This window comes from Rana temporaria, chromosome 12, assembly GCF_905171775.1.
Source record: "Rana temporaria chromosome 12, aRanTem1.1, whole genome shotgun sequence".
Classification (NCBI taxonomy): domain Eukaryota; kingdom Metazoa; phylum Chordata; class Amphibia; order Anura; family Ranidae; genus Rana; species Rana temporaria.
The window spans coordinates 38,872,873-38,897,501 of record NC_053500.1 but is presented as its reverse complement, the minus strand read 5'-3'; the positions used below and the strand labels follow the sequence as shown (position 1 = coordinate 38,897,501).

At 44.1% G+C, this 24,629-nt stretch overlaps 1 protein-coding gene across 2 annotated transcripts in view; it reads left to right on the top strand.

Annotated features, from left to right (window-relative positions):
- Positions 1-24,629, top strand: part of LOC120918305 (vasoactive intestinal polypeptide receptor-like) — a 140,336-nt gene that overhangs the window by 55,152 nt on the left and 60,555 nt on the right. For both annotated transcript variants that reach the window (XM_040329821.1, XM_040329820.1), the window contains exon 5: positions 14,439-14,536. In XM_040329821.1, the coding sequence (XP_040185755.1) occupies positions 14,439-14,536 (98 nt within the window). The remainder of the gene's footprint in view (positions 1-14,438; positions 14,537-24,629) is intronic.

The following is a 24,629-nucleotide window of genomic DNA, read 5'->3' as shown; positions in this document are numbered from 1 at the left end:
TACCCAACATGTCACGCTTCAAAATTATGTCCGCTCGTGGAATGGCGACAAACTTTTACCCTTTAAAATCTCCATAGGCGACATTTAAAAAATTCTACAGGTTGCATGTTTTGAGTTACAGAGGAGGTCTAGGGCTAGAATTATTGCTCTCGCTCTACCAATGGCGGCGATACCTCACATGTGTGGTTTGAACACCGTTTACATATGCGGTCGCTGCTCACGTATGTGTTCGCTTCTGCGCGCAAGCTCGTCGGGACGGGGCGCGTTTTCTGGCTCCTAACTTTTTTAGCTGGCTCCTAGATTCCAAGCAAATTTGTCAACCCTGCCTTAGCCCACCCAGTGACTTGTTGAGACATCCGTGTAGTGTGATAAAAAAAACATAAGACTGTTTAATCAACGCAGGCACAAAGAGATATACACTCAGGGGACAAACCCCCCTCCCCCTCTTTGCATAACAACACAGGGTGGGGTAAACTACATTCAGCAACATGACACACGGACAGCCTTTAGGAAGGGCTGCAGGAGAAATCCCCCCTCCCTTCTAGCAGCTAATCCACATACACATATACATCCTATAATCCTTTGCTCTCAAGGCAGACAGAAACAATAGAACAATGGGATACAAGCACTTAAAGGGTCACTAAAGGAAAAACATTTTTTAGCTGAAATGACTGTTTACAGGGTATAGAGACATAATAGTAAACGGATTCCCTTTTAAAAATGATTAAAAAAAGATAAAAACCAATCATATAATGTGCCTGCAGTTTAGTTTTGTTTTTGCTGTTGTTTCCTGGTTCTCTGATGTACAGAGAGCCAATAGAGGGCAGTGATACTTTTTTTAAAACTCCTCAGCACCAATCCAGTTTCGTTTTACACACAGTGGCCCGGATTCAGGTACATTTGCCCCTTATTTGCGGAGGCGCAGGGCAGCGTTTTTGCCCTGCTCCCCCGCAAATTTACTGCGCTACCCGCGATTCACGGAGCAGTAGCTCCGTAAATTGCGTGTGCGCTGTGTAAACTTGCCCTGCGTAAGGGCGCCTAATGTAAATGATCCCGTAGGGGGCGGGAATCATTTAAATTAGGCGCGCTCCCGCACCGAGCGTAGAGCGCATGCTCCGCCGGGAAACTTTCACGACGTGCATTGCGTCAAATGACGTCGCAAGGACGTCATTTGCTTCAAAGTGAACGTGAATGGCGTTCAGCGCCATTCACGAATCACTTACGCAAATTACGTAAAATTCGAACGTCGCGACCTGGGAACGACGGGTATACTTTAGCATTGGCTGCCCCTGCTATTAGAAGGGGCAGCCTTACGCTAAACACGCCGTACGGAAACAACGTAAATTGCGTACGCAGGGCTTGCGCAACATTGTGAATCGGTGTTAGTATGCAATTTGCATACTATACACTGAGCACAATGGGAGCGCCCCCTAGCGGTCATCGCTAGAATGCAGCCTAAGATATGCTTGGCATAAGAGCCTTATGCCACGCAGATTTTAGGCTGCAGTCGGCGTTACGATGTTCCTGAATCAGGAGCATTCGTAACGCCGGGGCAAGTAAGCAATTGCGCTTTGTAACCTATGGTTACACAGGCGCAATTGCTTCTTGAATCTGGGCCAGTAATCACACCTCCTTGATTAGTCACCACAGTGAGAAATCTCCCAGTACTGTGGTGATCAGGAAACAGACAACCAGGAAGTGTCCAGAACAGAGAGGATTTACAGCAACATCAAAGCAAAAACGAACAATGAGGACATGAAACCAGGACTGCAGTAAGGTAAAGGAAGCTATTTAGCTAAAAAAAATAATTCCTTTAGTGACCCTTTAAACACATAACAACTCCCCCACACCTCAAACTATCTAGAAATGGTCTGACAAACTCTTACAATATCCTAAAAGGTGGAATTATTTATCTTCGTATATTTCTTGAGGGATATTGTTCAGAAATATTACTGTCCCAAGTAAAAGAGCCCCTTCATTCTTTCAACACAAACCACACATAGGGGTAAAATGAAATGCTGAGTCTGGTGTGGTTGTACGATGACTCTGGTTAGTGCAGGTCCCACTGGGGTTCTCGGTCACCCTGTGCCGCTAATAGACACAGGGTGATTTACACATAAAAAGGGCCAAGAGCTGGAAAATGGGTTTCTAGAGCTCTCTAAGGTAAGCTAAGTTCCACAAGCCCCCCGCCCAAAGTGACTCCCGTCACAGAGCTCCCTCCCAGTCACCTTTTTTCTCTTGGTGTCAGGAAAACTTGTCAGAAGTGATTCATGCTGATAGCAGAGGAAGGAAGCGGCAGACAGAAATTGCACTTAGTGGTCTTAATTGAAACAAGCACACACTATACAGTGATATGCTTTGTTCATATTTCATGTCTGAAGTTTACAACCACTGTAATAAAGTGTTAAACTATAAGTCTGCCCCCCCCCCCCCCCCCAAAAAAAAAGAAGAAAAAACCCAAAAAACATTTAGGACATCTCTGCAGTTTATGCATGCTTCCCCAGTTATAGAAAAATATCTGTTGATCCTACCAGTAATCCAGTTCACGCTTAAAATCTTGTAGTAAGCTGACAATTTTGCCTCTGCTGTTGTCAGCCCAGCCAGAGTTCTCCTCTGCTGGGCTACATAACGTATCTTAGGTAATGGGGATGAGGAGAAGGGGAGATGTTTCATAATACAACAGAGGAGAACTCGCAGAACTGATACCACTGTCTGAGATTTTAGTCTTGCAAATGCAGTTGTCTCACTAAATATAGGAGCGCTTTGGATTTCTAGTAGATCAAATGGTATTTTTCTGTGTATGTAAACAAAGGGGCAAAGGTTTCCTGGGTGATGTCATTGTCAAAAATTTCCATGGCCATATTTTGTGAACATCTTTATCTAAATGAGGCCTTGTAGCCACATTTGGTCAGTTGCACTATCGCTGTCACTATGATTGTATAGCTGAGGATTCCTGGCCAGTAAATTAATGGGGCTGGGTAATGTCACTAGTTGCTAAGAGTACAACGGGTGCTGGTGTAGTGTCACATTCTGCTGCCTATCGTAGAATGCTGCGGAAGTCACGTGGCGGCCAACTGCGCATGCGCAATGCGTTCCAAACGCAAGTGCGATGCGTTCCAATAGATTTACGACAGTACACACCAGCGAACCCGGCATTCAGGGCGACGTGGATTTAGAGGAAAGTAGCCAGTCGGCCTCACTTTCTCGCTTCGCTCGGATGGCTCGCTCCGCTCGCTCGGCCTCCTGGCTCTTTTTTTAACATCCTCCAATCCACGGGGATGTTAAAGTGGTTGTAAACCCACTATTTTGACGTTTACCTACAGGTAAGCCTATAACAAGGCTTACCTGTAGGTAAGGAGAATATCTCCTAAACCTGCACGGTTAAGGAGATATTCCCCTCGCAATGCGGGCGGCGCATGCGCAGGGGGGAATCCACGGCGAAAGGACCGGCATCCGCCGGACCCTGACGATTTTAAATCTCCCGCGCGCACGCGCGGGAGTGACGTCATCGCCGCTCCAGCCAATCACAGCGCTGGAGCGGCGATACCCGGAAGACACGCCGGAAGCAAGATGACATCCTGCTCGGCGTGGACCAGGTGGTGCATACTAGCCGACTATGCCTTTTGCCTTACAGGTTTTAAAAAAAAAGAAAAAAAAGTTTATTACAACCGCTTTAAGGAAAGAGCCTGGATGCCGACCGATGTTTCACTGGTGTGTACTGTCGTGAATCCATTGGAACGCATCGCACTTGCGTTTGAAACGCATCGCGGATGCGCAGTTGGCCGCCACGTGACTTCCGCAGCATTCTACGATGGGCAGCAGAATGTGACAATACACTGGCACCACCAGCTTCCTTAATAATCTTCGACAGGAAGGAAGCGAAATAATAGTGGTAGAAATAGCGGTACTATAACATTCGCCCCCCACCAAACAATAAAGTTCAGCGTTCAGACAAGCACCCAAACAGCAAAAGTTCAGTCCAAAGACCGAAACGTCAGCCACATTGCTGATAGCAACCAGGGAACTGGTCCTCCCAGAAGAAGATCGACAAAGGCAGTCTCCGTATTTTATCAGTACATTTTCTTTAGGAAGTAAAATCTAATTAGAATTCAAGAACCAGACAGAATAATGTGAAACATAAAACCTTTAGTCTGCAAGTAGTTTAGAGAATTATAACAAACCTTTAATCATCAGTAAAAAATACCACATAATTTATCTTCTAATCCAATAAAATTAAATGCCACTTGGCATTATGTCCCTGCTATTGCCATTTATAACCACTCAAAGCTGTTTTTCCTTAAAGCGGGGGTTCCTACCGCTCTTCATATAATTAAGATTGTACTCACGTGTCTTGTTTTTGTAGCCCTCCGCATCGACATTCGGCCTTATAGAATGATTTATAAAAAATTGTCCTGTATGGATCCATCTTGCTTGTGGGCACTGTGAAGCCCACAAGCAAATACTTCCGGGATAGGTCAATGCTGATGTCCCAGCATTCACCGCTCTATCCCGCGGGATACACTACACCAGGGATAAGCAATTAGCGGACCTCCAGCTGTTGCCAAACTACAAGTCCCATCATGCCTCTGCCTCTGGGTGTCATGCTTGATGCTGTCAGAGTCTCGCTATGCCTCATGGGACTTGTAGTTTGGCAACATCTGGAGGTCCGCTAATTGCTTATCCCTGCACTACACGGTTGCCATCCGCTGTGTATAATGCCTGATTCACCTGTTTGCCATCGAGTAAAATGGCGGAATTAGATCCGCCCTCGTCACATGACCTGGTTCCCTAGTCACGTGACGAGTAAAATCTTGCAATATCTCGTCAGGCTGTGTTTAGAATCCCCTCGAGGGAAGCGTCAGACTCTGCTCCCAGGAGACACTGCGGTACAGAAATCATTTTAGAAATTGCGGATAGCGGAAGATATTAGTACATATGGAGCACGTCTGAATAAGGTCATGTTCATATAGTGGGTGAACCTCCGCTTTAATTATATTTTGGTAGTGAAAGTCTATTGTCTGTGTCGAGGATGAACTACTACCTGCTGTCTAAAAATGTTGTATGTGGGGATAGAGTGTGAATCAATGCATGCCATTAGGTAATATCATCCCTTAAAAGACAATTACAAAAATATAGGTATGGTTTGGGTCAATACCCACTAGGTCAAAAGGTTATATATAAAACCATTTGTACAAAACTTTATTTAGAAAATTGTAATAAAAAAAAGAAAAGAAAAAGGGGGGGTTTCATAAAAACAAGGTAACAAAATACTTGTCCAGGGTGGTGTAATTCTGGGTTCAAGATCCGTTTTTTAGTATATATATATCCCACCCCTTTCGTGGGCAGACCCGCTTCATCAGGGCCTCAGATCCTATTAAATATTGTAGCAACATTGTAGAGCATGCTAATCAGTGTTTCATATATCAAATAACAGATTCTATTTTTATATAAACAGCATAATTTTTGTTGACCAGAAAAACACATTGGGCCGGATTCAGATACATTGGCGTATCTGTCCGGCCCGCGTAACGTATCTCCGATACGTTACGTCGCTTTAACTTTGGGCGCAAGTTCTTTATTCACAAAGAACTTGCGCCCTTAGTTAGAGCGGCGTAGCGTATGTGTTGCGGCGTAAGGCCGCGTAATTCAAATGAGGATGTAAGGGGCGTGTTTTACTAAAATTTCCCTTGACCCCGCGTTTTTTAAGTTTTACTTGAACGGCGCATTCGCCGTCCGTAAAATCTCCCAGTGTGCATTACTCTAAATGACGTCGCAAGGACGTCATTGCTTTCGTCATGAACGTAAATTACGTCCATCCGTATTCGCGAGCGACTTACGCAAACAAATATGCAAATATTTACACATTTCAAAACTCGGCGCGGGAATAGACCCATGGGTAACTATACGCAGGAAAAAGCCGAACGCAAATGACGTAAAAAAAAGCGCTGGGTGGTCGTTCGTTTCTGAATCGGTGTAACTCCTCATTTGCATATTCGTTGCGTAATAATATGGAAGCGTCACCTAGCGGCCGGCCTGGAATTGCAGCCTAAGATCTGACGGTGTAAGACACTTACAACTGTCGGACCTTAGGGATATCTATGCGCCTGATTCTATGAATCAGGCGCATAGATACGACCGTCGGAACTCGGAGATATGATGGCGTATCAGGAGATACGCCGTCGTATCTCTTTCTGAATCCGGCCCATTCTCTATATTTATTGCGACATTCCATATAGCGGGGTGAATGGTATTTTATGATATAAATCATTCCATTTAAAAGGAAACATTTAAAAAAATCACCTATATAGTGTTGCATCAAATATTGATGGTAGATGGCCTGGGGAGTCAATGGGGAACGTCTCCAAGACCCCAAACAGGACAATACAATACTACTAGAAGGGAAGGGAAACGGGAAAGAGAGTAGAGGGGAGTGGAAGGAGGGGATGGAAAAAGAAAGAGGGGGAGAAAGGAGAATAAAGGGGGGAGAAGGGGAGGAAAAGGGGAAAATGGAGGGAGGAAAACGGGGGAGAGGGAGGGAGTGGGTGGGTAAACAAAAGGAGTGGGGGGAAGGAAAAAAGGGGGAGGGTGAAAAAACGATTGCATACCTAAAAAGTCTAATGCCGCGTACACACGATCATTTTTTGGCATGAAAAAAAAAACGTCATTTAAAATGATCATGTGTGGGCTGCACATCGTTTTTCAGTTTCTGAAAAACGACCAAAAAAAAATTTGAACATGCTGCATTTTTTAACGTCGTTTAAAAAAAATGTGTTTTTTAGGTTGTAAAAAATGATCGTGTGTGGGCTAAAATGACGTTTTAAACCCGCGAATGCTCAGAAGCAAGTTATGAGATGGGAGCGCTCGTTCTGCTAAAACTACCATTCATAATGGAGTAAGCACATTCATCACGCTGTAACAGACAAAAAGCGCAAATCGTCTTTTACTAACAAGGAATCAGCTAAAGCAGCCCAAAGGCGAATAGAACTTCCCCTTTAGAGTGCCATTGTACGTGTTGTACGTCACCGCGCTTTGTTCATCATTTTTTTTTAAACGATGGTGTGTGGGCAACGTCAATTTTAATGATGAAGTTGGAAAAACTTTGTTTTTTGGACATGCTGAAAAATGACGTTTTCTTTCATGACGAAAAATAATCGCGTGTACGCGGCATAACTCACAAGTTCTCTAATGAAGTGTCCAAGATATAGTGGATATCATAAACTGGGAAGACATGATTGTTATATGTCTTAAACTTTACAGAGTTTTCTAAATAAGGATTAAATTAAATTGGAGCACTAAAAGAAACGTACCGTATATTCCCCGAGTATAAGCCGACCCCAATATAAGCCGAGGCACCTAATTTTACCACAAAAAACTGGGAAAACGCATTGACTCAAGTATAAGCCTAGGGTGTTCATCTGCATGCCTCACTGTGCCTCACTGTGTCCATGTCCATGCCTCACTGTGTCCATGCCTCACTGTGCCCATTCCTCACTGTGCCCATGCCTCACTGTGTCCATGCCTCACTGTGTCCATGCCTCACTGTGTCCATGACTAGACTGACGTTTAACATGGGAGTCCATAGAAGGGGTGCCCGGCTTTAAAAAATCGGTGCTCCCCAGAAGGGCTGCTGTTAGAAATCACAGGGCCCCATACAGCCTACCTGGCAGGGCCCCCCTCAAATATATATAAAAAAAATATTTTTCACAATAAATATACTAAAATAACAGAGAAGCTGTGCGAATTAGCCCTTTTTTAAATAGTTTTCAACATTTTTGAACAAAAACATTTAATATATTTTTTTAAAAAGTTGAAATGTTTTAAAATTATTTTATTTTACAATTTTTACAAATTATTTTTATACAATTTTCAATATTTTTTTTTACAAGGGTTTAAAACAATACAGGGTTTCAATTTTTTATTTTTTAACAGGACAAGGAAGTCGGTAGTTATGTCTGTGTCTCTCCCTGCAACCACTAAAAGTCGGTGGGAGGGTTTTCAGCTGCTGCCGAGAGCCGCACAGGGCATCCTGTAATTCCCCCTTCCCTCTGGTGTTTGGGCCCCCCTGTGTGCCCGGGCCCCCTACAGGAGGACTGGTGGTCCCCCCCTATCAGCGGCCCTGCTCCCCAGCTATAGATCCCCTAGACAACAAACTTTCCACACTTGTAGGAGAAATGGGTCTACATGTGTGCCAAGGTCCCCAAATTCTGGGAGATCAGGTGCAAAATGGTGACTCGAGTATAAGCCGAGGGGGGCATTTTCAGCACAAAAAATGTGCTGAAAAACTCGGCTTATACTCGAGTAAATATGGTATACGTTTAAATTTATAAGTAGAATTTATGCTTACCCCTGCAATACATCTTACATAGAAGAGGCATGCAAGGGAAGGGAATACGAGTGTCTAATAAAATAGTTTTACCTTTGTTTCCTATGGTATCATGTGTCCTCTGTGAGATCTGCTACTATACTGCTGGCAGGCTATAAACCTTTGCCAGGTTATGTTGATTGCCTGCTGTCTCCACTATATACAATGGCTGAAAAGTGCAGTTTTTATGGACATGAAATAACTTTACTGCGTCAATCCTAAGTGGATGACCTAGAGCAAGGGTGCTAAAGTCAGTGGGAGTAGAAAATGTCCTATGATTTATGGTTAATGAATTTTCCCCTAGGCTTGAAGGTCAGTGGGAGTAAAAAATACCCTAGGGTGGGTGAGAAGCGGGAGTTAAATAATAACCTAATGCCCGTGGTTACTGGGAAACGGAATAGTGTCCCATCATTGGTGTCAGTGGGAGACGCAATAGTGCCAATTGTTAGTATCAGTAGGAAGAGTAGTGTCCCATCTATGGTGTCAATGGTAAAATAGTACACCGTCACTGGTGTCAATGAGGGGAAAATTAGTGTCAATGGGGAGAATAGTCCCAATAATTGGTATCAATAATATTAATTTGTGACAGGATTGCCAATGTCCTGATATCTTCCCCAACTAACATACTCCATCCAACCATGTTCAACATTTTTCTTCTTGGATCCTGTCACCACAGAGTTTGCTATAATTCTGTCTAATGCTTACCTAACCACCTGCCCTTTGGACCCCATTCCCTCACAACTCTCAATGTGGGGAATAGCACCCCATGATTGATGTCAATGGGGGTAATAGTACCACATCATTAGTGCCAATTGGAGGAATAGTACCACATTATTGGTGTCAATGGGGTTAATTGTTCCCCATCATTGGAGTCAATGGGAGGAACAGTACCCAAGAGCAAACAAACACCACAGTTTTGGTACCAATGATTTAGAAAATGGGCCAGTCCTTGGGACACTGATACCAACAATGTGGTATTATTCTATCCACTGATACCAGAGGTGTCAGCTGCGCCTGCTATGAAAATACCAAAACAGCGGCTACATCTCAATGGCTGCAGCCACTGTTCAGCCAACAATTTTTGAGTTTGTATTCAAAGGATGTCAGGCAGGAGGCAGCAAAGGAGCAAGGAACTGGCCAAATTTGCTCAGGGCATGACCAGTGCATAGAAATTAATTGTAATACCTTCACATTTTGCTTTGGAAAACTCACAAAAAATGAAACAGCAGTGGAAGAATATTATAGTCAGGACAGGTGGCTGACTGGGGCTCCATGGGGATGCTTGCTAAATTCTATTTTTCGTCTGTGCTTTTTATAGTAGGTCAGTTTTAGCTTTATGAGACTTTTTTCAGAAGGTGATCAACAATGGCAGCCTTTTATATCTCTCTATAGAGGGTTTCTTTACTATTATCGCATGATTATACGCAATACATAAGCACACTTCTTGTACCTGGGGGCATCTTTTTGATATTGTCTGATATTGATATCTGTCATTATCATATGAGTAAATGTGGAGAAAATTGCTGATCCTATTTAAAATTTAAGCGAGTGAGTAATGAGTTCCTCATCCTTCAGAAATGTTTCCACTTCCCATGACAGAAGCAAAACACATACCTGTGTACACTGGTTCGTATGCATAATCCAACTGGTTGGGGGCCAAAAAAATAAAAATAAAGACCAGAATTCAAGAACCACAATACAAATTAAACGTCATATATATAGTAACTCATGCATAATGTTAAAATTAGTTTCTTTGATTCCAAACCAGCTTAAATGTTAAAACGGTTCCTGTACTAGATTGATGGTGATATGGCAGGGGCAGTGGTAACACCTACCTGCATGTTTTTCTATTTGCTTTACTATTTTCTTTTTACAAAGGGCAAAAATCAAATATCTTTAAGAAAAAGAAAAAAATGGCAGAACTATATATAAGTCCATTAGTCCACTTAGGGCAAGTCCATAAATATATAACTATACTGTCGCGAAGGAGGCTGCCAGCTTGCAGATAGAAGCAAAAATCTGAAAATGTAGAAGGGAGAAAAAAGCAGCGCCTTCTAAGTGTAGTAATCAGGTTATTTAATTGTATTAAAAATTGATTCTTATAAAATCATCACTCACAAAGGAGTTAAAAACATATGGCTTATCTGTAGGGGTTGTAAGTGTCTTTCATCCGCTCTCCGTCTGGAAGTGCTGGTGCTCTGTATTCCTTGAGATGGTAGATAGGAGGTACACATGTACATAGGGATTGCTGTAAGCCACTGCCCCAGTCGGCGGCGTTGGTGGAACCAAAACCTCCAACACAGGGAGGAGAGGGACGGCAATCCGTGGAGCACAGTGCTGTAAACAGGTCACTTCCGGGTACGGGTCGCGGGAGGGTGCATGCGTTCGAAGCATGCGTGCTTCTTCAGGCTTCTCAGAGCCTGAAGAAGAAGCAACGCATGCTTCAAATCAGATCTAGCAGTCCAGTAACAGAACAGTGTCTAGATGAAACAACTTTACCCAAAATGCAACGTGCACAAATGAAATCTTCAGTGATGACACCTCTGAGTGTGCTAGCAGCTCACCTCACGGCTGTTTGTCCAAACAGCTAACAGAGATACTGATCGCAGCTGGATGAGTGGGCTGATAAAACACCTCCTCCTGACTCCCAAGACAGCTCTCAGCGGCCAATGTATGTCATGGAAAAGAGAAGATATATGCAATGCATATAGCGTGACACTGTGAGAGTACCTCGAACAGGTAAAGATTTGAGAAAATGCACTCACATGAATGAAAGGACAGCGGGCATAAATCCACGAGTGCCGAACTCGTATCCCCCTCAGAGTGTCATCTATACAGGTGAGAGTGTGATCTGTTCCTCATACGACCAAATGGCAAGGTTTAATGTTTAATAGGAGCATTAGGAAGAGCGAAAAAAAGACCATTGTAGTATCATCAGATACCCTTTTTTTTCACTGTTTAGTTCACCCACGATCCCTTTACTTCGCATTCTCTTTTCACTTCTCCTTCCCATTCCCTCCCCCACAGCGCAGCTACCATACTTCACATTATTATCACTTGGATTGAGAGTGTTTTCCGAGACAAGCTATTTTTTTTTTATACATTTTTACTTAAACGAGCAATGTCTTGATATAAGAGTAGCGTCATGTCACAACAGAGTATAAAAGATAAGAGAGGTGCCTCTAAGTGTAGCAATATGGCTACATTTAATGAAGGTAAAACATTTAGCAACTCACACGGTTGATGATTAAAACAGGCACATCTAAGTATGTAGGCATCCTGGGTAAAGCTGCCCACATAGACCCTCCTCCTCACCGCTTCATGAGCGTTTCAAACCTCGCTTTCAGATCGCTCTACAGCAGGGTAGTCTTCCCGGTCACAATTGCAGACTGACAGCGGTGAGAGCTGGTGGTGCAGAGGACGGTCTATGTGGACAGTTTTGCCCTGGATGCCTGCATACTTAGGCCGCGTACACACGGTCGTTCCAAACCGATGAGAATGGTCCAACAGGCCATTTCCATCGGTTCACCACTGAAGTGGCCTGATGGTCTGATGTGCGTACACACCATCGTTCCAAAAACCGATCGGGTCAGAACGCGGTGACGTCAAACACACGACGTGCTGAATACAACGAAGTTCAATGCTTCCAAGCAAGCGTCGACTTGATTCTGAGCAAGCGCGGGTTTTGAACCAATGCTTTCTGTACTAACCATCGGTTTGGACCGATCGGGCAGCGGTCCATCGGTTCGATTTTAAAGCATGTTTTAACATTTTGGACTGAAGGAAAACAGACCGATGGGCTATACACACGGTCGGTTTGGACCGATGAAACTGAACCTCGGTCCATTCACATCGGTTTTGTCCGACCATGTGTATGCGGCCTTAGATGTGCCTCTTTTAATTATCAACCATGTGAGTTGCTAAATATTGTACCTTCATTAAATGTTACCATATTGCTACACTTAGAGGCGCCTCTGTTCTTTTTTATACTCTGTAGCTCCTTCTGTATTTTGCTTCTAATCCCCTTGTGGAGGCTTCCATTTGTGGATGGACATTTTATGGTTACACAACCAAGGATTTACTGTAATTGATTTAGTTATTGATTTCTCTGACAGCCCAGACAATTTAAAAGAGCAATTTTTTGGTTACAAGGAATTAGAAATTAGGATTGACCATCCATCCAGATATCTCCTGATAATAAACCTTAACCCTGATAATGGGCAGTCAACTCTTCATAGATTTGTTATTGTGACAAATAAAAACGATTATCTATGTGGTTAACCCACCCGAAAGCTTCCAAATATTTAAAAGATTCCTTACTTTAATAATCTTCCTACAGTTTGTAGAATAACATTATAAAATACTGAATCTTTGGTATAGATAATGACTAACGGCAGCCTTTATTTCAGTTTTCTCCCTCCCTCCCCCCTCCTTTATTTGTATTTACTTTAGCTGTATAGGTGTACCACTGATCATCTTGGTGACCTCCCAGTCCTACAGTTTGTACCCAAATGGGGTAGGCTGGCCTAGGTCGCCAAGTACTGTATTCTTTTTCTGTTAAATGTTTGCCTGTACAAGGTGATTATCCTGCTTGGGGTGGGGGTTCACCCTGGGGGCATGTGTATGCCATTCCGTCAGGCGTGCTGCCGACGTGTGCAGTGTGCTGTTTTTTTTTTTTCCGCTGTGCATGCCGCTGTGTGGCTGTTTTCCCCCCGGCTTCCGAGTGGTGGGTCCCGCGGGGGTGGGTGTTCCTGTTTGGGGACCGGGTGGTTGACGTGGTGGCGGGGGCTACCGCCCGGCGCTTGGTGCGCGTTGCGAGTTTCCGAATGTCGGTGCGCAGGCGCCGTATAGAGCTGACTCGCAGTTCGGCTTCTTTCGGAGACTGGTGGCATGCGTTGTGCGGGTGGAGGCTTCTGTCGTCGCGTCGGTCACTTGGTCTCTGGGTGGGGGCGCCCGCTCCTGCGGGATCCGCTGCCCGGGGGCCGGGGGAGAGTGGCTGTGCGGCGGTGTGTGCAGCGAAGGAGAGGACCCGGCGTGCTGTGCATGTTGGCGGTGTGCTGGATGGAGTGGTGTATGCATGTTTTTGGGGTGGACCTCCGCTTTAGGTTGTATATTGAATGCAACTACCTCAAGTGTTGTAAATTGATAAACCCAATAATGGGTATTGATAAAAAAATAAAAACGAATATCTGGTCCGATCCCGATGGCTTGGAATTCTCATTCCTTTACTTCAAAGTAAGTGGGAAACCTTTAAATGCTCAGAAAATGGACGTCTCCATCCTAAGAATAAAGGAGGAAATAGCAAGGGGAACACGACATCCAAGGTCTACTTGTACAAAAACTATTTTTAGGTGCAGGCATTCCTACTGCATTAGGTGTTCATTTCATTGGCTGGATTCATTTTCCCATTGGATGTTGTTCTTCATCTGACTTTGCTGGCAAAGAAAAAGAACACTTGAATGAAAAATACTGAATGACCCTATCCCCTCTACTAGGTTTATTCTTGTTAATTATTTGATATACCAACTGTAATAGAAGATGCTTTGAATGGTTGAGCTGTTTGACCTTCACACCAGATAAAGCCAAGCCAAGAGAAGAAACTTGGCCCAAGTTTAGCCTAGTTTATTCCCCCAGCTATTCTACAACACATTAACTTTATATTTCTTTATAGGTTCATTCAATTCTATTCTCTTCATAGCTGACATAATTATATTATATTATTTCAATCAACTTAATTTCTCAATTACTTGTCATCAAATAGCTGCCATGAAGCTATGATTATCACACTTCCTGTTACATAATCTTATCCTACAATCCGCTAGGATATCTATTTTCATTTACATTTATAAGAGTTACTTTCCTGAATAATTACGCCTTTTTCTACTATACCATTGTACATTTTCTGTTAATGGAACATCTATTTCTATTATATTATTGTATATGCTCTGTTAATGGAGCTTTGTTGATAATTATAAAATTCAATAAAATATTTGAAAACGAAAAATACTGGAATGTGTCTGGTTGTCGTCATTATCTATGTATATAATCATTGGGTGACTATGTCTTTATGTTTTAGAGAGGACATTTCTACACAGTGAAGATCCTGTACACTTGCGGATATGCTGCTTCCCTGCTGGCGCTGGTGAGTGCCATCAGCATCTTCTCCCTCTTTAGGTGAGTGTATATTACCGATATCTGCCTCATGGGAGGTTAACTAAGAATTCTGCTGAGTACTGTTCCCATCTAAGCTTCATACATTATAACCCCAGTGAAATTATGAAAACCAACGCTTTATGTAAAATTGTGAATTAGGTCTCCATTACTGTAATTGTCGGGTACACGAGAAAGGTCAAACAATTTGCAGTGTGAACTTTCCTTCTAAATTCAAAGGGCAAAGATGGCAAACTGCGCCCCCCATCTGCTTACTTTGTTATTGAATGCCTGTTTGGTTGCTCCTCTCGCCCGGAAGCTCTCTATGGTCCTCTCTCCTCCCGGCCGGCCTTTCAGTGACGTCATGTCACGCCTCGCCGAGACTCAGAAGCGCCTGTCGGCGGAGATTACTCTGCGGCTCTGCCTGGCAGGAAAGCAGAGACCAGGTCCTTTGCTTGTACCGGGGTGCAGGAGCGCACTCGGCACGTCTTTGCAAGCAGGTGCAGTTCTGCAATGTTGTAGGGGTAGTCACAGTCACTTGTTACCGAGAAAGTTTAACAGCACACTGCCAGCACTGCACCCCCTTTGCTACAATAAATTGCTCCGCCCAGGGCTTCCCACCCTTCCGCCCACCCCTTATACCCACCCTGGCTTCCATTATGCAACAAGTGCTCTCCTTATTGTAATCTATGTAAGCTCTGGCCATACACCAGTAGAATTTTTAGATCAATAATTTTGGTATTCGGAATGCTCATTCGATTTTCAAATAGATAAATAGCTCCTGCTGCTGTGTGAGCCAATGAGGAGAGCGAGAGAGACCCTGGAGAGCCACTGCTCTCATGCACATTGCTGGATTGGAAGGGGCTCAGGTAAGTATGGGGGGGGCTGCACACAGAAGTGTTTTTACCTTAATGCATTGAATGCACAAGGCTGGCTTCACACTGGAGAACTCAGCAGCTCACAGCAGGAGTCAGTGCATCTCCATTCACCAATTCAGGTCCGATTTCAGCCCGAATTTTTGGCTGAATTAGGGCCAAAAGACACACAGGAGTCGCTGCGGAGATGTGTGCTCCATAGAGAGCCGGTCACAATCTCCTACTATGTGAATTGGATGTGGAGAACCCAACCTTAAAGAGTAACTCCACTTTTGTTGAGGAAAAAACATTCCCCTCTGGGTGATCTCTGTACACTTCAAGGATTATAACAAACTTTGTTGCAGATTCCTACATTTTGTTACTCTTAAGTAATCCATGTGTGTTCATCTGCGCCTCTGGACTAAGTGGGTCTAATAGGAATGGTTTCATAATTAACTGTCAGGTGTGCAGCTGCAGGACACTAATGAGCAAATCTGCTGGGCCTGCATCCCTTTAGATGTGTTCCTATTGAAAGTAACACTCCAGAAATTACATTTTTGTTGCAGGGAATGCCTGAAATCTAACTTGTATCTTAGTGCAGATTTCTGGGGAAATTAGTGTCGCAATAATATGTGCTTTATTATTTTTTCTTTATTTGCTATTTTTTCCCCCCACGAAATTGGAGGTACCCTTTAAAGCGGGAGTTCACCCATTTCTAAAAAAAATTTTTTTCTCCCCTTAGATTCCTGCTCGTTCGGTCTAGGGGAATCGGCTATTTGTATTAAAATATGAGCTGTACTTACCCGTTTTCGAGCTGCATCTTCTTCCGTCGCTTCCGGGTATGGGTCTTCGGGAGCGGGCGTTCCTTCTTGATTGACAGGCTTCCGACGGTCGCATCCATCGCGTCACTCGTAGCCGAAAGAAGCCGAACGTCGGTGCGGCTGTATACTGCGCCTGCGCACCGACGTTCGGCTTCTTTCGGAAAATCGTGACGCGATGGATGCGACCGTCGGAAGCCTCTCGGAAGACTGTCAATCAAGAAGGTACGCCCATTCCCGCAGCCCATACCCGGAAGCGACGGAGAGGATGCATCTCGTAAACGGGTAAGTACTGCACATATTTTAAAACAAATTGCCGATTCCCCTAGACAAAACGAGCAGGAATCTAAGGGGGAAAAGTGTCCTCTAAGGGTGAACCCCCGCTTTAAGGTAGAAAAAGAACCTCCTGCCTTTAGAACCAATTTAAGTGAAGTTATTTTTGTTCCTTCATTCAGTTTAAAGCAGAGTTAATTTTTATTTTTTTATTTTTATTTTTTTCTAGCATTAGTATGAATTCAATACAATAACATTTAGCTACAGTTCCTTAAGTATTTATTAACCATATAAATTACTTACTGAATTTATTCTTCCTCCTCTTCTGGCCACTTCCATCTCTACTGGGGGCATGTGAAGCCTAATCGTTATCTTTTCCTGGTTTGCTTTGATGAGGGGCATGCTGGGTGCACCTCTCGATCTCGCGCATGCGCTATTCAACGTCGGGCGTAGCGGCGATTATTTCTAAAGTTGCCATAACAACGGGCGGTGAGGGAGGTCCCGCCCCATTGTTATGGCAACATAGATAAACACATCTCGATGCTGTGTTCCGCCCTACATTGCGTCATTTCCTGTCAGGAAATAATGCAGTTTTTGATTACAGTACTGCCCACAGACTCCTGGGAAATGATGTGTCATCATTTCCCAGGAGCACAGGCGAGGGAGGAAGTGACATAGGAGATCCACGGTCCAGGAAGTGGCAGATTAGGACGAGTACACAGCAACAGGGCGATTCTGGTTAGTGAAATAAAGCCTGTACCCTGCCAGCACACTTGCTCTCTACAGGGAAGCACTGATCACTCTGCAGAAGTGTGATGTCCTCTGCTAAATCAGAGCTAGAGCTCTTCAATCTGCTTGGAGTCAGTAGAAGGCGTTTCGGACCACTGCCATGAGACCACTGCTTCCACACAGTCTCACTTTGCATCTGCTGGCAGGGGGCATGCTTTTCTACTAAGCTGTGGCTGATTGAGAGAGAAAACAAACTGTAATGCCGCGTACACACGATCATTTTTCGGCTTGTAAAAAACAAAGTTTTTCAGAAAAAAAAAAAAGCTTTGTTTTTTCCAACTTCATCATTAAAACGACGTTGCCCACAAACAATCGTTTTAAAAAAATGCTCTAGCAAAGCGCTGTGACGTCAGTGGCGTCTCCAGCTTTCATATTTAGGGGGGGCACATGGGGGGACAGGGACAAAAGTAGGGGGGCCAACTATAAAATGCAATTTTATATATATATATATATATATATATATATATATATATATATTCTGGGGCCCTTTACTACGATCCCACTATGGGCCCTTTCACATGTTCTGCAGTGAGCTCCCTTCCTACTATACTGGGGCCCCCCAGGGTGGCAGAAAACAAGAGATATGTCACCAGCACACCAAGAAAATATAAGGGTCCAAAGCAGTGGGAGAACTATCAGGGTTGCAAAGGTTGTCTTGCCACCGGGCCCTGGTGTTCTGCCACTCTAGGGTTCCCCAGCTGTCCTGTCCCTGCTATTTACAGAGCTGGTCTGGCATCTGTCTCCTTGGCAGCGGCGGCAGTCTATTAGGATCTAGTGCTGGTGACATTATAGGTGCATGCAGGGGAAGGCTGGCACTATTGGTTATAGAGAGCCGAGCCCCCAGCTGGTCACCTAGCAGCAGTAATGCTGTATAACCTTCTCTATTGACATGCTGATCGGCATGTGATCCAGGTGATGCTCCCAGTCAGATCTAATAAACACAGTATTTATTAGCATCAAGAGTACAACCACATAAATATAATCAACCATATGTTCAGCAGCCATGTGGGCTTTATGCCTGTAAAGTGTGGGCTTTGATCAATAAAATCACTGATATTTATGACTAGGATTTGACTAAGAGCATCACCTGGATTGCATCCCGATCAGCATGTCAGAGAAGGGTCCACTGCTGCTAAGCAACCTGCAGGGAGCTCAACTGTCTACAACCAATAGAGATGGGCTCGGGTGTGTTTGAAATCCCACATGCCCGATCACGCCAGGAAGCCGACACTCCACAGTGCTAATCAATGTATGGGCTGCATAAGAGCTAAGACCAGCCATAGACAGTTTAAATCTCAGCTGGTTCAGCAGAAACTGGCTGAGATTTGAACCATTAATGAGCAGATTCTCTTATAATTATCACTAGTGGTTGCTGTATAGCCACTGGTGATAATCACTGTTTGTCGGGAGAAAATAATTGCTGGGCAGGAGGGATATTCCCCTGTCACCACTGTCTGTTGATGGGGGAATCATGCAAGTTTCTTTCCTGCAATTTGTGGATGCAGGAAATAAATTTACACCGTATATTATCTGTCTAACTGAAAGTGAAAGTAAATTGTGAATGTTTTGAAAGAACAGAAGAGGGGGAGGGAGACAGATCGGGGTGGACAGAAGGGATGGAGATAATGTAGTTCAGTGATTACAGTGTACTGCAGTCTGCAGTGCACACACTTAAACACGGCCCAGGCTAGAATATCTGGTTGTGTGAGCGCTCGCATTATGCAGTGTCGGCGAGCACAGGGAGGGGGAGGAATTCCCCGCAGAGATTACTGGGGACGCTCTCCCTCTCTGGGGGCAAAATACAAAAATTGCAAAAATAATTTTTTTTTTGGGGGGGCATATGGTGGGGCACAGCATGATGTTGGGGGGTCAGGGCCCCCTCTGGCCCCCCCTAGGGACGCCTCTGGGTGATGTACAACACGTACGACGGCACTATAAAGGGGAAGTTCCATGCGGATGGCGCCACCCTTGGGGCTGCTTTAGCTGATTTTGTGTTAGTAAAAGACGATTCACGCTACTCTGTCTGTTGATGAATGTGCTATCTCCATTACGAACGGTAGTTTTACCAGAACGAGCGCTCCCATCTCATAACTTGCTTCTGAGCATTTTTTACAACCCGAAAAACGACATAGTTTAAAACGTTGTTAAAAAATGCAGCATGTTCAAATTTTTTTTTTGTCGTTTTTCAAAAGCTGAAAAACGATGAAGCCCACACACGATCAAAAACGTTGTTTTTTAGTCTCCATTCACATCTAGGCAAGAAAACGCCCGACGCCGGACGCTTGTGCCGCTAGAGGGGGAAATTCCCATTGCTGTCTATGGAGATGGTTCACATCTCATACAGTAGACGCCGTACGCCTGTCGCCTGAAAAGAAGTCCCGGACCCTTTTTTTCAGGCGACATTGGCGTTCGCCCATTGACAGCAATGGGAAGAATTTGAAAAAAAAAAAAAAAAAGGAAAGATACACTATCCGAGGCAAAATACGCCGCGTACGCAATGATCGTGTGTACGCAGGATAAGACTTTGACTACTTGTTGTGTTGATGCACCTGAAATGAGGGTTACCCGAACACTTTATTGGCACACAGCAATTTTTTTTTTTTCATAGTATAAACCATAAATATATTTTGCTATAAAATAACATTTCTAATCATATGAATGTAATAACAAGAGTCCCCCTTTACATCAGAGTCCACAGAGTCCCCCTTTACATCAGAGTCCACAGAGTCCCCCTTTACATCAGAGTCCACAGAGTTCCCCTTTACATCAGAGTCCACAGAGTTCCCCTTTACATCAGAGTCCACAGAGTTCCCCTTTACATCAGAGTCCACAGAGTTCCCCTTTACATCAGAGTCCACAGAGTTCCCCTTTACATCAGAGTCCACAGAGTTCCCCTTTACATCAGAGTCCACAGAGTTCCCCTTTACATCAGAGTCCACAGAGTTCCCCTTTACATCAGAGGTCACAGAGTTCCCCTTTTACATCTGAACTTGCAGAGTTCCCTTTCACTGAACTCTGGGGCCTCTAACATAAGGGATGCTCTGGGAACCCTGAATTAAGGAGGAACACTAAAAACTTTGATGTATGGAAAAGACTCTGATGTAAGGTGAAACATTGTGGCTTCTAGTGTAAAAGGGGAACTCTGATGTAAGGGGTGCTCTGAGAAACCTGATTTACCCTAGTGTACTCACTCAGAGGCAGGAGAGAGAAGGGGGAGACTTCAGTCACAGACAGGGATGGATGTAACCTCACTCACCCCTTCACAGTCAGCACCTCTCATCCAGATGTGAGGCTGCTGGACTTTAAATCTTCTGCCCCAACTTTCCTTTTCTGAGGCACGTGACGGGGATTGGAGTATGGGCAGACACAGAGGGGTAGGGGTGTTTTGTTTTGAGGAGGGGGGGGTTGTTAGTAGACATGTGCACACTGAAATATTTTGTTTTGGAATTTAGTTTTCGTCCGAAAAATACATTTATTTTGTTACTCCCGAAAGTCTTTCGACAGACACCATAAGCCTTCAATGAGAGATTCAAAGTTTTTCGCTGCTTCGTCGAATCTTCGTCGTTCATATCGAATGGTCTACCCCAACACTGTCTCTATAATGTCAAATCTTTTCTCTCTATGTCCAATCTTTCCTCTCTTTCCTCTCTATGTAGAATAATCTCGGACTAATAGAGTTAGGTTAGGCACATTCGACCGCAGATTTGATAGACACAGATTGCTATTGTCACCGTCATGTCGAATCTCCTATCTATATCGAACTGTTGTAGCAACGAAAACAAAAATAAAGCATTTTTAATGTCGGATCTTTCGGATTTCGGATTCTACATGTTCGTTTTAGTTTGTTAAAACAATAACGAATATACCCGAAATTCAGATGAAAATGCATTCGGACGAAAACGAATGCACATGTCTAGTTGTTAGTGCTGACTTTGGGCAGTGTGAAAGAGTGTAACAGACACTCTCAGCTTGGACAACTAACTGCAGCCAGAAACCTGCTGGGAAGCTATAGTCCAGTGTAAATAATGGCCCAGATTCACAAAGCACTTACGCCGATGTAAATCACATTACGCCGACGTAAGTGCAAATGTGCGCCGTCGTATCTGTGCGCCAGACCCACAAACCAATATGCGCCAAAAAACAGGCTACACCCCGCTGACGTAGCTTGCTTACGCCGGCATAGAGTGGGCGCACATTTAGGCTGGGAGCATGGTGCCGCTCAAATTGATTAGCCATTCAAACATGCAAATGAGGGAAATACGGCGATTCACGAACCTGCGTGCGCCCAACGCAGGCTACGCAAGGTGCGCGTAAGTTGTACGTCAGGCGTAAAGTTAAGCCCCATAAAGGAGGTGCAACCCAGCAGCAGACATGCAAAGGTCTGCACCAGGGAACACAAGCCGGCGTATTTTTCGTTGGACGTGTGTCTGGCTGGGCGTAGGTTACGTTTACGCCGTACGCAGTGATCCGGCATAGTTTAAGCAGTTGTTCCGACGTGGTTGTGAGCAGGCGCAGGGGGATGCGTCCACGTCACGGCGCATGCGCAGTTCTTGATACGTATCTGTCTGGCGCTCGGCCCATCATTTGCATGGGGTCACGCCTCATTTGCATGGGTCACGCCCACTTCCACCTTACGCCAGCCTGCGCCCTCGAAACCTACGCCACCCTGACGCAGCGTTGGGAGCAATAGCTTGCTGAATGCAATGCTTGCCTCTCCGTGCTACGTTGGCGCGGCGTACAGCGTTTGCGCTACGGCGGCGTAATGTGCGCCCACACTCTGTAAATCTGGGCCAATGTGTCCGTGTTTCAGGCAGTCTGAAACCCGGACGCCTGATTCCAAACCCAAACTGTCCGGGCAACCCTACCTGGAATGCATTCAAACTGAAGGTTCAAACAGGCTTTAAGGGCCAGATTCACAAAGGAGATACGACGGAGTATCTCAGATACTCCGTCATATCTCTCAGAGTATCTATGCGACTGATTCATAGAATCAGTTACGCATAGATATCCCTAAGATCCGACAGGTGTAATTGTTTTACACTGTCGGATCTTAGGATGCAGTCCTGCGGCCGCCGCTGGGCGGAGTTTGCGTCGTAAACCAGCCTCGGGTATGCAAATTAGCAGTTACGGCGATCCACGAAGGTTTTTCCCGTCGTTACGTCGTCGCAAGTTTTAGATTCCCGTCGCAAAGATAGGGCTGCTATTAACATGGTGTAAAATTACTCCACCATGTTAAAGTATGCCCGTCTTTCCCGCGTCGGTTTTGAATTTTTTTGTTTTCCCGACGTAAGTACGTTACGCACGTCGCGATTCTCAACACGTCGGCGCGTCGTAATTTCACGCAAAGCACGTTGGGAAACTTGCGACCGTAGCATGCGCAGTACGTCCGGCGCGGGAGCGCGCCTAATTTAAAAGGTACCCGCCCCATTTGAATTGGGCCACCTTGCGCTGGACGTGTTTACGATACACCGCCGCAAGTTTCCAGGTAAGTGCTTTGTGGATCGGGCACTTAGACTGAAAACTTGTGGCGGTGTAACGTAAACGGGTTACGTTACGCTGCGCCGCAGGTACGTGAATCTGGCCCTAAGCTTCCACATAAAAAAAAAAAAAAAAGTAATTTGACTTTGCCTTCACGCTGTGCATCCTCAAAAGTAAATGTGCAACACAGAGAAAGTCTATCACTTGATCTACTTTTATTGTCCTTGTAATTATACAACATTTACATACGGCACCAATCAGCTCTGGGCTGATCAGCTATGCTGATGAGCTGTAGAGAATACAAATCATCAACATTATATTAAGAAGTGTTTTCATTAGAGAAGAAATACTGGAACTGACAAGAATATAAGTATTCATGATTTGATTTCTCATTCTCGAGGGTGGGGGGGTCATTTTTGTTCCTGAGATAATTTTTATTTTTTCTGCCCCAGCTTCCCAGCGGTATGCAGAATTAGAGTCTTGATTGACATTTACTCATGGTCCATTATTTTCATATAGCAAAGGAATCACCAGTGTATTAGATATAGACTCACGGGAGGACACTATATGCCACCGGAACGCCATGTGCTTCTTCTGACACTGCTTAACGAACCTTAGCCGTTTCTAAAAATGCTAATAAGCGTAACTCTTAATTCTTTTGCCTGGCAGAAGGAATTGCCTACCTAAAGTGATAATAAAGTGGCTAGGTCCCACTGGGCGCTTCCGAAACACAGAGTGTCTTATGGGAGACTATTCCTGTCTTGTCTAATGCTACCTGACAGTACTCTAATTAGGGTAGATAGGATACACGCGTAAAGGCGTGCTGGTAAAAGAAATGTCTGCTTTATAGGATTTTCTGCTACTCCTAATGGGATTGATATAATGAGCCAACAGTGAAGCTATAGACCAGTGATGGGGAACCTTGGCACCTCAGATGTTTTGGAACTACATTTCCCATGATGCTCATGCACTCTGCAGTGTACTGGAGCATCATGGGAAATGTGGTTCCAAAACATCTGGGGTGCCAAGGTTCCCCATCACTGCTATAGACAGTGCCTTGAAAAAGTATTCATACCCCTTGAAATTTTCCACATTTTGTCATGTTACAACCAAAAACATAATTATTTTATTGGGATTTTATGCGATAGACCAACAGAAAGTGGCACAAAATTGTGAAGTGGAAAGAAAATTTGAAATTGTTTTAATTTTTTTTTTTTACAAAGAAATATCTGAAAAGTGTGGCGTGCATTTGTATTCAGACCCCCCTTTAACCACTTCAATACAGGGCTTTTTATACCACCTCAATACCAGCCTATTCTGGTACTTCTCTCCTACATGTACAAATCATCATTTTTTTGCTAGAAAATTACTCAGAACCCCCAAACATTATATATGTGTTTTTTTTTAGCAGACACCCCTTTTGGAAAAAAAAAATGGTTTCATGAATTAAAAAAATAACAAAACAGTAAATTTAGCCCAATTTCTTTGTAAAATATGAAAGATGATGTTACGCCGAGTAAAAAGATACCTAACATGTCACGCTTAAAAATTGCGCACACTCATGGAATGGCGCCAAACTTCGGTACTTAAAAATCGCCATAGGTGACGTTTTGAATTTTTTTTTACTAGTTTAGAGTTACAGAGGAGGTCTAGTGCTCGAATTGTTGCTGGCGCTCTAACGCACGTGGCGATACCTCACATATGTGGTTTTAACAGCGTTTACATATGTGGGCGGGACTTACTTCTAAGCGCGAGCTACCGGGGACAGAGGCGTTTTAAAAATATTTTTTTTATTATTTATTTTCTTACTTTCCTTTTTTTTTTTACACTTTTTTTTATAAATTTTTTGATCACTTTTATTCCTATTACAAGGAATGTAAACATCCCTTGTAATAGGAAATGTGT